General features: G+C 46.9%; 1 protein-coding gene across 4 annotated transcripts in view; it reads left to right on the top strand.

The window, feature by feature from the left end:
* Window positions 1-15,891, top strand: part of GAK (cyclin G associated kinase) — a 96,795-nt gene that overhangs the window by 36,250 nt on the left and 44,654 nt on the right. For 3 of the 4 annotated variants that reach the window (XM_007672827.3, XM_007672828.3, XM_007672825.3), the window contains exons 12-16: window positions 2,684-2,689; window positions 5,210-5,259; window positions 9,496-9,644; window positions 12,087-12,209; window positions 13,972-14,105. In XM_007672827.3, coding sequence (XP_007671017.1) covers window positions 2,684-2,689; window positions 5,210-5,259; window positions 9,496-9,644; window positions 12,087-12,209; window positions 13,972-14,105 — 462 coding nt within the window. The remainder of the gene's footprint in view (window positions 1-2,683; window positions 2,690-5,209; window positions 5,260-9,495; window positions 9,645-12,086; window positions 12,210-13,971; window positions 14,106-15,891) is intronic. The other variant, XM_007672826.3, reaches the window with a different exon arrangement.

The following is a 15,891-nucleotide window of genomic DNA, read 5'->3' as shown; positions in this document are numbered from 1 at the left end:
GGGTCCTATTTTCCCACTCTCTTAATCACCCGATAACTCACTTGTGAACATTCTTTAGTTTTCCCCTTCCCTGATAGGGTAGGCACCGTGCTGAAATGTGGGAATTGAAGGGCTACTAGCAGAATGCTTCTTTGTCTGCCTCCCAGTATAATGCTTGCTTCCTTAACTACACTACATTGCTAACTCATGCTCAACTTGTTATCCACTATGGCCCCTGGATCTTTTTGTGTTGGGGCATTTGTTGATCGTGTGGGATTCTGTCGCTTGTACTTTCCCAGGTTTCTTTTGAATCCTTGTCATCTCGGTAAGGTCCTGGTTGCAGCTTCTGAACGTTCTTGGTATTCCACTCTCCAGAACTGAGCCAAATGCTGCTGATTTTTATTTTAATGGTATTTGTTAAGCACTTCCTAAACATCGGGCTCTATACTGAGCACCGGGTAGATAAAAGCCGATCAAGTTGGACGTAGTCCTTGGGGATCACACTCTTAATCCCCATTTTGCAGATGAGGGAACTAAGGCACAGAGAAGTGAAGTGACTTGCCCGGTGTCACACAGCAAAGTGGTGGAACGGGGATTAGAACCCAGGTTCTCTGATTCCCAGGCTCTATCCACTAGGCCATGCTGCTTATCCTTAGTGAACACCACTTATGTTCCCCTACCCTCTGGGCCAAATTCACTCCTGCTTAATGGTTATATTGTTCTAGATACCATTTAATTGATGTGTTAAGCAGAATAGATTCCCAAACCTTTGTTTTGAGCTACCAGAGGGAGATGACATTACCTGAACAGACACATATCATGTTTTCTGTTCCCTTTTAATTGTCCCCCTCCCCACCTGCAAAGTCTTATTAAAATCACATTTTAATATGCCCTCATCTGCTCTACTCTCTCTCCCTTCTTCATGGCCTGTGCACTTTGGATCTTTACCCTTCTTAGCACTTGATGTTCACCCCCACAACACTTAGGTACGCATCCATAATTTATTTTAATGTCTTTCTCCCTCTTTAGACCGTGGGCAGGGAATATGTCTATCAACTCTGTTGTATTCTCCCAAGTGCGTAGTACAGTGGTCTGCACACAGTAAGCGCTCACTAAAGGCATTCATTGATTATAGCAGTGGAGTGCATGAGAATAAGCCAACATAAACCAAGTCAATTATAGTTTAAATTTGTCAGTTTCAACCTCCTTCCTTCCTAATATACCCAGGCCTATTAATAACGTTAAATTGTAAAATCTCCAGTGGAACAAACCAATAAGTAGTTAAAAATCCCAAATGTGGTTAGTACAAAGGAAAATCAGGATGGAGCTTTAGTAATCCCACCCCTGAAAAGTGAGTTGATTATACCCTAGGACATGTTATCAAGGCTTGAAGATGTACTTAGTTTATTTAAAATCTTCTGTCAGGTTTTTTTTCCACTCTGGCTTATTCATCCTCTATCCTATTCCATGTGTTGCCTGTTTGTTTACCAGTCAGTTCTGGGGTCAAGAAAGAAACTAAGACCCCAAATTATTATTTTCTTTATTACTAATGGCATGTTGCCTTTTTGTTATGTGTATAATATGCAGTTTTAAAAATATTTTCTTTGATGCACTAAACCAGCATTACCCAAGTTTGTTCACTTTCTCCAAAGATACCCCAAGAGATCAAAAAGAATGGATGGGAAGATCTTGGGATTAATCTGTGTTGAATAGTTCCCAGTTTCTAGACTGGATAGGGTGGGGGGAAAAAAAACCGCCTTCTTGGGAGATGACTTACTCCGTTTCCTACAGTATCTTTTCCCCGGTTCCCTGACACAACCCACTGTTTTCTTGTGTCCAAGAAAGAAAGAGGTGGGGGTTCTTTTTCACTTTTGACGGTTTCCAGTAGCCTCCTTGGGAGCTGGTGTTCGGTGGTTCTCAAGGCTGCTTTCTCTGGGCAGAAGAACCCAAAAGTCTCCCACCAATAGTACTGTAGTATTTTCAAACCAATCTACTGCCTGAGTTTATCAATCATATCTTTTGAGCGCTTACTGTGGGCACAGAACATACTACGTACTTGGGAGAGTAAGCCGTCAATGGTGTGTATTGAGTGCTTAACTATGTGCAGAGCACTGTATCAAGCATTTGGGAGAGTACAATATAACAGAATTAGCAGATACAACACAAAAGGGGCAACACAGAAGGGAGTGGGAAAAGAGGAAATGAGGGCTTATTCGGGGAAGGCCTCTTGGAGGAGATGTGCTTTTAATCCAGCGCTTAGAACAGTGCCCGGCACATAGTAAGCGCTTAACAAATACCAACATTATTATTATAAGACTTTGAAGGAGGGAAGAGTGATGTCTGTCAGATATGAAGAGGGTTACTTCCTTTCCCAGCATGTGTACTGGATGTAACTCCTTTGAGATTTTACTCAAAACAAGGATCTGCTTTGTTTTGCCACAAGCAAATGACTGAATTTTGAAGTTGTATGTCATTTGTAACTCACATAAACATGGGTTTGATGGGACCAAATAGAGATTTCTATTCATAAAAATTGAGCTTTCCAATGGGTGGGGCTTTACAGATTTGATATCAGAACCCGTATTAGACTGCATTTTTGTGTTTCTCAAGTCATGCTCTGCATTTGTTGAATTTTCTTTGCCTCATTTTCATTACTTTTTCTTTTTTGCAATTTTCACGATTTCACATCCACAACCCCGAGTAGCCCCAGGTAAATATGCATGCAGTTCCATTAGTGATGTGTACAGTCCATGCTAACCTGTTTGCTTTTTTTTTTTTTTTAACATTTGTGGCGTTTTCTTCTTGATTTGATTAGCCACCAACTTGTCTTTTTTCTCTGAAAAACCTTAAATGGTAGTTTAGGAGGTGTTGTCAGCTTGTCATCTTTATTACTTTTCATTGCTTAAATCTGGGGGGAGAGCGGGGATGCAGCTGTGGTGGCACAGAGTTCGGGTCCAGACTCGTTCCACTCTGATACTCAAGTGGGATATTATGATGTCGTGTTGTCCCGACTCTGCTGTCGTCTGACTGAAAAAATGGAATTGAAGACCCATCTATGAGGTGTCTTTGAGGAAAGGGTGGGATCCCTGCCATCTGCAGTTGAACAAGGTAGCTTACTGGATGCCACAACATCTGCTTACTGTCATATAGACATGCGGAAATACAAATCACTTCTGCAAGTGTCTGACTATAGGACTCCTAGACATTATTGCTTTTAGGGGTGCTTCATCGAGCTCTTAAAGACTTCAGGGAAGTGATTGCCTAAAATCATCCAGGCCAGAGAGTTGTGGTTGTTTTTTGTTTGTGGTTTTGAAGCTCCTTGGGTATGAAAAGTCCCCAGCCTGCCTTTTAGCCAATTTCAGTGTTCTGTTACCATTACAGTTCTTCCTTCCTTAGGTCTAATCCAACTTCCTTAGGTCTAATCCAACTTCCTAGAGAGGACTCCATTGGTTGAATGACTAAAAAGAGAAATATGTCCCAATTGCCCATTTGAAAAGAAATGACAAACGTTTCCCTTTTTTTTTTAAGTTTAGAATTCACTCTGAATGAAGGAACTCTTTCTAATTCATCACTCTCATTTTCTTTTACAAATTCACGTCAAGTGCTGTGGCCTATATTTACCCTGCATGTTTTTCCCAGAGCAAATGTGCTATGTCAGATGATGCGAGGACATTCTGTGCAGAGTATGCTTAAAAAAATGGTTTAACAGGCTAACAAACTCAAGCTACGTGCGCATTTGCATTCTGGTCACCAGAATCTTTGTTGAGCCTCCACCGTTTGTGTTCGGCACTGCGCTAGGTGCTAACCGTTTCAACTGAATTAATGGAAGTTAACTGCATCTGCCGGTTTCTGATTGTTTGTGTGCATGCATGCCTGGGATGGGGGGAGCTGCCCCGGTTTCCTAGGGAAGATCTGAGTCTTCTCTGGGAGGAAGGTGCTTCAGTTCGGTCTCAGCTGAAGGAGGTGCATTACACTGAATTATTGCTCAGCCCCAGAGTGGGGATCCTGGAAACTTAAGTATATTGGCAGTGTATCCCTTGGAAGCTCATTCAAATGGGAGGGATCTTGAATGGTGAAGTGATCTCAGGCTGGGTAGTGAGTGAGCCTCAGTGGGAGACTATTTAACAGTATAATGAGGCGATAATTGTTAAAAAGCTCAACCATCCCCTCTCCACCTGTTCTCCATCTTGTTTCTTGGCTAGGGTGAGCTGTTGCCCAAGTGAAGAGGTAGCCCAGAGCAATGGATGATGTGGACAGTGGGTTTTTTCCTCTTTAGATACATGAGTGACCAGTGAAGTGTAATCTCAAGAGTTGTCCGGAAACCTAGGGTTTGAGAGTGGTGTTTCTGAGTTCTTTAGGCCTGAGAAGCAGCATGGCTTAGTGGATAGAGCACGAGTCTGGAAGTCAGAAGGACCTGGGTTCCCTTGTCGGGTCTGCCGTTTGCTGTGTGACCTGGGCAAGTCACTTCACTTCTCTGTGCCTCAGTTTCCCATTCCCATCGGCAAAATGGGAATGAAGACTGAGAGCCCCTTGTGGGCTGTGTCCAGTCTGATTATCTTGTACCTACCCCAGGGCTTAGTACAGTGCCTGGCACATAACAAATACCATTAAAAAAAAAGTAATTCCTTAAATTGGGTTGCGTGGAGAAGCAGCATTCATTTGGGGCCATTCGTTTGGACCAAATGCTGTGCATATTAGTTAAGCCCCGGTTAACCAAGTCCCACCCCGACGCCTGCTCCCATCTATCTCTGAATCCATTGCTGCTTCCCTCACATCTTCTACAGCACTGTCCCCCTGTTGGCAACCGTCCCATTACCAAAAAAAAGCATCCGGGTTCACCTATAAACTCAAGTTGGCATTCGTATTTGGCCCCTCTCTAGTTGTTCTCAAAGTTGCAGTTGAAAGGAAGTCGAAAAAAGGTCTCATGTAAATTAGACCACTCTGCAAATCAAGGTGGAAAGGGAAAATGGGGTCGAGGTAGCGTGGTTTGGGAATATATAGGGAGATTCAGTGTAATCACTGGTTCCTAGATATTTTGCCTTTCTTCCATCTTCTCTAAAGCGATGTTCTGTAGCAGTATTGGTGTTTCTAAATTGTTTTGGAAATGACTTCTTTTATTCGATCTCAGTGTTGGATGTTGGTCTTAAAACTCTAATCGAAGAAAATTGTATTTGATGTTGAGTCTGTAGCATTTCATATAATAACCAAGATACTCTTTTAAAACTTTCAGTTATGCCAAGGGAGATTTGGATATATCGTACATCACCTCCAGAATCGCCGGTACGTTTGCCTAATTTTCAAATCCAATTATAACGAGTTCCTCCGATCCGCCATACAGATTTTTTTTGAATCGTATGTTTTTTTGGTAACTCTCTTGATTTTGCCAAGGTTGGGTGGGAAAGTTCCTTGCGGGGCTGAGATCTGGGGGATGGAGAATTGCTCTTCTCCTAGACTCCTTCTGCCAGCTGTTAGAATAAGAGAATCCGGTGGGGGTGGTGAGGGCTTGGGACGGAGAGATCTTATGGAGCCAGGGGATGTTCTTTGTTTCTGTTGAGAATGTGCAGGAATGGGCGTGAACTGGAGCGCTCTCTCCCCACTGTTGCTGCTGCCGGTCTTCGGCATGGGGCTTTCTGTGGAAGCTGGAAATCATGTAGCTGGAGTGACTGGGGTTTTCTTTCTTCTCCAGAGGTGGGTAAGGGACACACCAGATGGTCACTCTGGTAGTTACTCCTGGATACCCCTGGACCCCCCCGGACTCGTCCTTGTAAAGTTTAAGGGGCCGCCTCCCTAGATAGCAGCCAGCCTGACCGGAAAGAGGTCAGGCTCTGCCCCTCCCATGATCCTAGGGAGGCGGCCCCTCTCCCCTCCTGATGCCTTGCTGCGAAGACCTCAGAGACGCGCCTCAGGTAAGCTAAAGGCCTGGGCTGGTGGAAGGTGTTAAACCTCCCGCCACCCTCACCCCCGTTGGCATGACTGATAGGGTTTCCATTCCCTAAAAGCCTGCCGGGCTCCTGCTCTCGTGGTGTTCCTTTTCATCCACTCCTAGGTCCTGGGGTAAGATGGGGTGGGTAGTTCCCACCCCCAAAACCCACCGGCCTAGGGGAGTTCCCTAATTGGAGTCAACCTGGGCCAGACTAGCACCCCACCCCTACCCCTGCAAAAAACAAACAAAAAAAACAACCAAAAACTTCCTCCGCCTCTTAGTGGTCTTGGAGGAGGAAGAAAGGGAACAAGATGAAAAAAGCTCTAAGCAAAATAGAGCAAAGTAGGCTTTAACTTCTCAGGCCCCAGCTCTGTGGCTTCAGACTGGTGCTTCCTTAGAGGTGCACCCTACTCCAGGGCTAGTGGAGGGTTCCCAGTCCCTCCCTGAAGGGACTCCCTCCCGCATCAGGCCTCTCTATCCCTCCCCGAGGGTGCAGCCTAGCCCCAGTCAGCTGCCTGCTCCACTGGGGAGAGCCCTTCCCCCCTGCCCCCCCACCACGCTCTCCGCCTGCCTCTCACGAAGACAGCTGTGACCTATCTCCATCTGATCACACACATAAAAAGGAGTGGAAAACTAAAGGAAAGTCAAAAGCATATTGCAAGTTTCTCTTTCATCAGTAATACTGCAGAGCTCCTTCCCGCTGTTCACTCCCTGGGCAATCTGGAAGGATTGGAATGCTTGATAGGGTATCTTCTTCTTGTGCCCCCCTGGACAAGCATATACACACACACAAAACCACCTTGTTCTAGTACTCATGTCCAAGGTGTCCCAAAGGAAAAACAGTTGTCTACTTTTGGGGCAGCGAGCTCATTCTGGGCCTCATCTCAGCCCCATTTGGAGTTAGCTGTGCTCTAGCGGGGCACCCTCTCCTAAGAAACCGGCCGTGCTTGTGCAGATATGCCTCTCATCCATCCTGTCTGGGGACCCCAGGAAACTTGTTGGGGTTGCCAAGGGTTTACATTCAGTGTCATTGCCTTAGCAGGCAGGTGGAGGGGATGCAGATGTCCCCCAAGCAAAACTCCTGGCTTCATCACCAGCAGGGGATCCCTCTAGAAAGGTACTAGAGGTCTTCCCCTTGGGATGGGGGAAGACTTGTGTGAAGAGGCCTGTCAGGTAGAGGAGGTGCTTTCCAGTCCCTCCCTAGCCATGCATCTTTCTGGACTTGATTCCGAAGGTGGACCAGGCAGGTGTAATTGAGCGTCGGCCCCTTCTGTTTCTGGAGTCCAAGGGATTTGGCCATTTCACCACCATCTGTCTGTCGTGTGGAGAAGGGACCGCTGAGGGAGGTCGATGGATCTATAAGCTCCCTTGTGGGCAGGGAACCTGTCACTTCTTTGTCTCGTAGTTCCCAAGTACACCTTCCCTCCTCTTCTCCCGACATCCAGGTTTTTGGTAAAAACGAGGGGCCAAGTTGGAAGACTGATTCGAGCGTGCCCGCTTTAGGCCAGACGACTGTCTCTCCTTGATCACCAAGCAGGTGGTGAGTGGCCCAATTTTCCTGGTCTGCACTTAGCTTCTAATCACCTTGGGCCTGGGCCAAATGCATCTGGTTCCATTGATGCTGTTCCTAACAGCTGGACGCTTGAGCATGTTGAGGTGGACAGATTAGGTATGTAGACCTTATACACATGAAGCCAGACTGGCTTATAAGTGGAAATGTTGAGTGCAATTCTCTCTCTCCCTCCCTCCCTCTCCCTCTCTCCAGGACTGTCCCAGGGTGGACGGCTTCTCTCAGGGTGGACTTGACAGCAATCACCACCTTGGATTTTTCCTTAGAAATAGGCTTGTGGGGTGTTTTATCGCACCTTCTTTCTCCATTCCCCCTCCTCCTCAGACCCTGTTTGTGAGGGGCCCATTCAAGCATCACTTTGTCCATCAGGATGTCACTTTTCCCTTATTTTGGGGAACATTAATGCTAGTCTCACCCAGGGAACCAACCCTTGTTTTGAGCTCCTACACAGCAGTGGCTTCAAATTTCTCAGCAGATTTTCTTTCTGGTGACTGTCACCTCTCTCGAAACATATTGGCAAGCTACCGGTTTTGATGACTGATTCTTCCCCCCCCCCGAACCAACATCTTCACCGATATACTGTGAACCTACCCGGGCTTTCTTTCCTAAGATAGCCTACAGCTTTTATGTCAACCAAGAGGTTGTTTTTGGCTGTTTCTTTTCTGACTCTTGAGCCCTCGACCTGGGGAAGCTGCTGTTCCGGTCTATTCTGGTAGATTCATCCCACAGCATCCGTTTGAGGGAACCTAATCTCCCCCCTTTCTTGAAGCTGCTAGTGAACCCACCAGAGCAGTCGATCATCTGGCTTGTTCCCTCACCCCACCTTTGGAGAAGTAAGGGTTGCTTACCGTAACCTGAGTTCTCTGAAAGTGTGTAGGCATGCCAGATGATTGCCTCCACCCTTCCTTCTCTCAAAGGCAGAGGGCGCCCCGGGGAGGACTCCTTTCGTCTTGGAGCTCTCTTTGCCGAGTTTTGGCTCAGTTGAGGAACTGGGAGAGGGGCCCCTCCCTAGGAACGGGAAGAGTGGAGGATGATCCCTTTGATGGTCAGACTGGCTGCTATCTAGGAAGGCGGCCCCTTGAGCTTACAAGGACTAATGGGGTATCCGGAACTGGCTACCAGAGTGATCATCTGGGATGTCTCCACACCTTAAGAGAACTCAGGTTACGGTAAGTAACCCTGGCTTTCCTTCTCCTCCTCCCCTGTAAGGGGAAGATTGTGTTATCGCTTGATGAGTCAAGCCACTTGGGAATCAGGGAAAGCTTGGCTAATTGAAATCTACAGGTAATCCGAAAGCCCTCATTGTAGATATTTTCCGTTTTCCTCTTCTGCACATGCTTTGCCATTAGCAGAGTGGGCCGGTTGGAATTTCAGCTGTCTCCCCATTTTCTGTAGCCCTGCTGCTGGGTCAGTGGAAAGAGCATGGCTCCGGAAAGTGGGAGGCCTGGGAAATGGTCTGGGATTACCCGCCGGGGGCCACCACTTCAGTGGCAAAGGTGTCCAACCGAACCACCACATATCGGGAGTCCCCTGAGGCGGATGGGCCCTGGGGGAATCCCGAAAGACGGCTGGGCTCCCTTGGGCGGTAGAGACCCCCAGCGGCTTCCAGGGCGACCGTCTGCCGGGTCATGGCACTGTGGTACGGCATGGGTGCTGGGTTCTGGTCATTCTGGCCGAAGTGGGTCCTGCACAGAACCTTGGCGTGAACTTAGCAACTTACTGCGCCCCTGCCCGCCTACTCGCTCGTTGCACCCCGTGTCCCAGCGGGAGTCTGACTGGTGGGCGCAAGACAGGACGCTTAAAGGGCTAGCAGTAGAATCTGTTCGTTCAGGCGGGTTCTCGGCCCGGAACACCTCTGTCGTTCTCGTTGGGAGGCTTCGTCAGCACCGCCCATTTCTGTCAAGTTACGAATCAGCTTTTGCTAATCCTCCTTATCAAAAAAAGAAAATATATTGGTGTGCCAGAGAAGTGATACCTGTTATTACATATGTCTATAACTGATATGGTTGTGTTCTACTTTCAGTGATGTCATTTCCCGCAGAAGGTGTGGAGTCAGCTATCAAAAATAATATAGAAGATGTGCGGTTGTTTTTAGACTCTAAACACCCAGGACATTATGCTGTTTACAACCTATCCCCAAGAACATACAGGCCTTCAAGATTTCATAATAGAGTGAGTAGTCCGCGTTTCTGTTGGCATATTGCAGTTAATTCTGAAGTGTTATACGAGTGACATTTTTTAATATATAGATTAAGTATCAAAAGGTCTTTGTTCCCTAAAATTATTCTGATGCCTCCGAAGGTTTAATGTATAACTGTAGCTCCCATACGATTTAAACTTTCTCCTTAATTTAGCTTTAAAGTTAACTAGCTGTAACTCATTGAAATTCCACATGAGGCAGAAGGAAGTGAGAGGTGAGTCAGCAGGATGTCTCAGAGAAGAGTGTGTTCTGATGAAGGGAAGATTAGAAGGGGTTTTAGAAGTGGTTCTAGGGAAGAATTCAGGTTGTTGGAAGTTTGAGTTAGGGTTCTGTCCCCAAACTGGGCCTTTGTCGATGAGAAAAATAGCCGGAATGTGACTCGAGGGTGGATGTTCCTAAGTTAGTCTCCTGCCTCTCTCCTCATCCTCTTCTTGCCTTTTTTCTTCTTTCATTTCCACCCTCCCCCCCATAGCTTTCCTTTTGTCTCACCCACTTTCTATCAGCATCTATTATTTTGAGCCTTTACTTTGTCTTCACAGTTTCTCCATTCTTCCTACCTAATCCTTGTCTTGTCAGCCTTTTCTTTCTCCTCCTCACTCATACCTCTCCTTTCTTTCACTTCTTGATTCCCCACCTCACCTTCAATCCCTACCATTGGAGGGCTCTTATACACTCCCTTCCGCACTCCCACAGAGTGACTTCCCAGTCGTGCACCTGACACAGATTTGGTTTTTTGAACTGATGTTTGAGTTCAGAGTGACCTGATATACAACAGTGTGACATACTGGCAGTTCTCAGCCAGGCAGGGGTCGACAGCCCATGGCTCTTGAGCTATATGTACTATCTTTTTTTGATGCTTTATGTGACTTTAGAGCACACTCCTTGGGGGCCATTCCACCCTAGAGCCAGTCCCATGAGAACTCTGCCATTAGCTCCCCCCACCTCGTAACTTTTGGAGTAGGAAGTGGCTGGCTTGTTCCCCCCCCCACCCCCTTCTGAGCTGGAAAGGGGGCAAGATGGTGATGCCACCCCTGCCCCCTCTCCCCGTTCCCCCCGGCTCCATCCCCGCCAGCTTGGGGATGGATAATGTTCTCACCTTCCTCACCAAACCGCAAGGCAAACTGGAGCTGCTCTTGCCACACTATGGCCGGGCAGGCAGCCGTGGCACTGAGACCATCAAGCCAGGCGGAGGAGGGGACCACTTACACCCCGCCTCCAGCCATTGGGGGGCCAGAGCAGCCCCCTTGATGAGTGTTGTTTACACTTGTGATCCCCACTGCTGCTGGAGAAAAAGATTCCTGCCTCCACGCAAAGCGCACCTCCTGTTTTCCTGTTTACATTGTGTGCTTGGCTCGCTGCCCAACACCAGCTCGCAAGTTTCATTTTGTTTGACTCTTCTATACAAAAAGGTTGTCGACCCTGTTGTAAGCAGTTATTTTCCACTTGCTTGGAGAGTTCTAAAGTAGAAATCACAGCTACAGTTTCCCCAAGGCCAAATAAGGGATCGTCCTCTAAAACCCCTCCGGAGTTGCGGATCAAGCTGTGCTTTAAGAAGATGGCAAGTCCGATTTCCCCATGCCCAGGTACAAGTTGAGAGTGGGGATGGAGTCGACTGACAGGGTGTCCTAACCAGGATCGAGGATTCGGGCAGTAGTTGGTGTGGGAGAGGCACCCTGGAATCTCCACCCTTGTCATAAATGGGACCAGACTTTCCCATTTTTCCAGCAGTGACTGTACTTAAAGTGGGCTTTGAAACTCCATAGTGTAGCATCCAAATTTTTTAGTGCTTTTTTTATGGTATTTAAGTGTTTACTATGTATCGAGCACTGTTCTAAGCGCTGGGGTAGATACAGGGTAGTGTCTGTGTCCCTCTCTAATACTGTAGGCATTTTGTGGGCAGGGAACATATCTACCAACTCTGTTGTGATGTACTCTCCCAAGAGCTTAATTCAGTGCTCTGCACACAGTAGACACTCAGTAAATACCATTGGTGATGATGATTTGGGTGTGGGGCTGTGGATGACTGATTAGCCGCACTTTTTGTTGTTGTTGTTTTCCTATACTACACACAGGTGTTGGGTGTGCAGTTAGTATTTACAAAGTCTTTCATTGTTTGATACTTTCTATCTTCCATTCTTGGGTAAAGGAGCTGATGTGTATTCAGAAGGGAAAGAATAACAGGTTTTCCCAAGTGTTCTTTTCACTACACCTCAGGTACACTTTCAAATCAGTCAACGGTATTGATTGAGCACTTGCCGTGTGCAGAGCACTTTACCCAACGCTTGGGAGAGGACGATATCGAAGTTGGTAGACACGTTCCCCGCGTGAATTGTTACGAACGGGAAAATGTGATTGGTACAGTGATCATCTCTGATGTTTTGTGTATCTTAAGATGATTTTTCTCTTCTGTTTAGGTTTCCGACTGCGGGTGGCCAGCGAGACGGGCACCGAATCTTCAAAACCTTTACAGCGTTTGCAAAAATATGCATCTGTGGCTAAAGCAAGATCACAGAAATGTTTGCATTGTGCACTGCCTAGTAAGTAGTACTGGAAGCATTGGATTTTTTTTTCCCCCCATTGAAACCAGTCTGGAGTCCCAGTGAGGTAGCATGAGCTAGTGTCTACATTGAGCATTCCAAAATGAAGACGTGGAAAGCAGAATAAGGAGTGGGAGTGGGGAAAAAGAACCTCTCCGTCTCCTATTTGGTTTTGCCTGGGTAACATTATATGCCAGGCCAAATTTTACAACTAATTTTATGACTAGTAGCATGTCTGTGACTATTAGCATATAGCTCTTTAGTGCTGCTCTTATCAAAAAAGAGATCGAATCTCTTTCATCCAGTTACCCAAGTTGCTGGTTGAAGAAGGGATTTGGATGAGATTTTTATCCAATTAAAAGGAGCACCCAGACTTCTCTTGCCTGCATGTTTGCTTTTGGGTGGCAGTGGGTATGCTGGACCACAATCCTCCCCTCCGCCCCCCGCCCCCCCAAATCTCCCTGAGAGACTCCCCATCAGCAGCTATTCCCAACGTTCCAATTCAGCAGGCAATTGTCACGGATGGGGTTCTGTAAGATAGAGGCTCCACTGACAGATGGACCCCCGAAAATGCCAAGCTTTCCTCCCTCACCCCTAGGATTTTATCCTCTGTCAGTTCATGGTCATGCTTACTGCTCCCAGACCCGGCCTCTTTAATCTCGGGGTGGGGGGTGCCTACATTCAGCTCCTGTTGTCTTCTCCCAGAAGGGAGGTCGTGGGCTTTTCTACTATGTAATGGGCCAAAATGAGAGGTCCTCTCTCTCTTTTGTGGCAACGTCTCTCGGGGGGATGGCTGAGCCGTCAGCTTCCTCGTTGACCATGCCGCTCAGTTCTGCTTCTCATGCTTATCAGCCCCCTCTTTTGTAGATGCTCATTAGTGGCTGGGCTGGGTGCATTGTGCATAAATGAAACCTGTTGATATTCTTGCCCCCAGAGGGCAAAGGCCAGCCTGCTTCCTTAAACATACATACCAGAGATGACCCACCCAGCCTCATATTCTTTCTCTCTTACTCTCTCACACACATGCCCGCACCCCAGCCCCGTCTGCTCCGATAGCACCTGAAAAAACAATCTGGGACTGCAGAATCAGCTTTAGAAGGTATATTCATTCAATAGCATTTATTGAGTGCTTACTATGTGCAGAACACTGTACTAAGCGCTTGGAATGGAGAATTCGGCAACAGATACAGACAATCCCTGCCCATTGACGGGCTTGCAGTCTAATCGGGGGAGACAGACGGACAAAAAACAAGACAACTTAATCACGATAAATAGAATCAAGGGGATGTACGCTTCATTAACAAAATAAATACGGTAATAAGGTAATAGGATAATAGAAGGTATGCCCTTGCTCTGTTGGATATCTTTGGGTAATTCCTTTGAAAACCATCTCCTTATCCCCCGCTACTCTTGCAGACACCGTAGCTACTGTTTAAACAGTTCCCCTCGGCCGTGTCCTCCCCTGTCTCCTTTCCTGCTTTCTGATATTACCTGGCAGCAGGATAAATTTCTTGCAAAATGGGGAGCAGTCGTGGCTCGGATAGCTCAGCGGATGGTTAAAGATAGGTGTTTCAGGTTTCGAGGAGGCAAAGGGAATTTATCTGTGCCTTCTGTTTGTAAAGGTTCTAATATAGGGATGAGGCACTTGGCGGATATTTTCTGCCTAAACTCCTCTCCTGAGATCTCATAGGGAGGATGCACTTGAAAGGGTAGCATTATTGTGGCAAATTAAAATATGTATTCTCTCGATCTTGTATTTTAGGACGGCAGAGCAGCATCCGCGGTTGTTGTTTGCTCCTTTTTGTGTTTCTGTCGTCTCTTCACCACTGCCGAGGCTGCGGTTTATATGTTCAGTATGAAACGCTGTCCACCTGGGATCTGGCCATCTCATAAAAGGTAAAATGCATCCCTGCTGTATTGGTGCGGGGGAAAAACATGGGCTCACAGACAAGCTCATCGCAAGAATATCAGGCAGTCCTTGCTCTGAGTTGCTTTATTGGGAAGGAGCATGGCCTAGTGGGAAGAGCATGGGCCTGGGAGTCAGGACCTGGGTTCTAATCCTGACCCTGCCAAATGCATGCTGCGTTATCTTGGGCAAGTCACTTCACTTCTGTGTGCCACGGTTCTCCTCTTCTTCCTCCTGTTTAGGTTGTGAGCCCCATGCGGGACAGGGACTGTGTCCAATCTAATTAAGTTGGATCTACAGAGAAGCAGTGTGACTCAGTGGAGAGAGCACGGGCTTGGGAGCCAGAGTTCATGGGTTCGAATCCCGGCTCTGCCACTTGTCAGCTGTGTGACTGTGGGCAAGTCACTTCCCTTCTCTGGGCCTCTGTTCCCTCATCTGTAAAATGGGGATTAAGACTGTGAGCCTCATGTGGGACAACGTTATTACCCTGTATCTATCCCAGCGCTTAGAACAGTTCTCTGCACATAGTAAGCGCTTAACAAATACCAACATTATTATTATTATTACCCCAGTGCTTTGAACAGTGTTCGATGGGCTTGAACAAATACCATAAAAAGAAAATTTGCTTTATTAGAGGTGCTTGCTATGCAAGCTCCTGTATGTAAAGTTGGGAGCATACAAAAGTTAGACACGATCCCTACTGTCAAGGAGCTTGCAGTTTAGTGGGGGAGATGGAGAAAATATAGATGGGGGTGTTGTAAAGTACATACGGCATGAACAGAGTGTTCTGAGAGCAATAGTAATTTCAGTGCTTCGATGGCCCAGAAGGGTTGAGGTAGCAGTTGGGGGAATGCAAATTTACAAGATAAGTGATTATCCAGGCAGCGGATGTGAGCTCAGAAGACCTAAAAAGATAGGCCTCTCTTCTCTACTTTCCCCCAGCTGCGAGGTTTTTTCACATACAAAACTTCTGAGCTGTTTATTTTCACCGCATTCCTGGTTTCCACCACCCTCACTCCACTCCTCTCTCCAAAGTTACCAATGAAGCGCCTTCTTATCGAATTTCCCATTCACAAGAAGACACCACCACCACCCTCTCCGTGTCTCAAGCCCGGAGCCGGGGCGTTATCCGTGACTCTGTCCTCTCTTCCAACCCCCTTATTCAGCCTGTTGTCAAATCCGAGTCGCCTTCTCCATCCAAACGGCCACCGTGCTGCTGTTCCAGCCCTGCTGCATCAGCCTGATCTCCTTGCCTCCGATCGCTCCCCTCTTAAGTCATTCATTCATTCCATTCAGTCGTATTTATTGAACACTTACTGTGTGCAGAACACTGTACTGAGTACTTGGGAGAGTACAGTACAACCATGAACAGACACATCCCCTGCCCGCGACAAGCTTACAGTCTAGATCGGGGGAGACAGACATCAATACAAATAAATTACAGATAATGTACATAAATGCTGTGGAGCTGGGAGGGGTGGATGAACAAAGGGAGTAAGCAAGTCCATACTTAACACTGCTCCGTGGGTCATTTTTCGAAATTGTCGCTTCTCCCCTCTCAAAAGTGCGTTTCAACCAATTCAGGTGCAAAAATACTTTGAGGTTCATTTGGAGTGCGAGCGTGTGTGTTTTCCCAAGTAGCATTTCTTTTGATGTTCGGAACCAAGGCAGAGGTAGCATCCGCTAGGTCTCTTTATATTTTGAATGTTTAAAACGGAGCCTTTAATCTCAGGTTAGGATTGACATCAGACAAAGGTACAGAAAAAATCCCTTTGT

Source organism: Ornithorhynchus anatinus, chromosome X3 (assembly GCF_004115215.2).
Source record: "Ornithorhynchus anatinus isolate Pmale09 chromosome X3, mOrnAna1.pri.v4, whole genome shotgun sequence".
In the NCBI taxonomy this organism is placed as follows: Eukaryota; Metazoa; Chordata; class Mammalia; order Monotremata; family Ornithorhynchidae; genus Ornithorhynchus; species Ornithorhynchus anatinus.
Note: the sequence above shows the minus strand (reverse complement) of the source record. Positions and strands in the feature narration are given on the sequence as shown.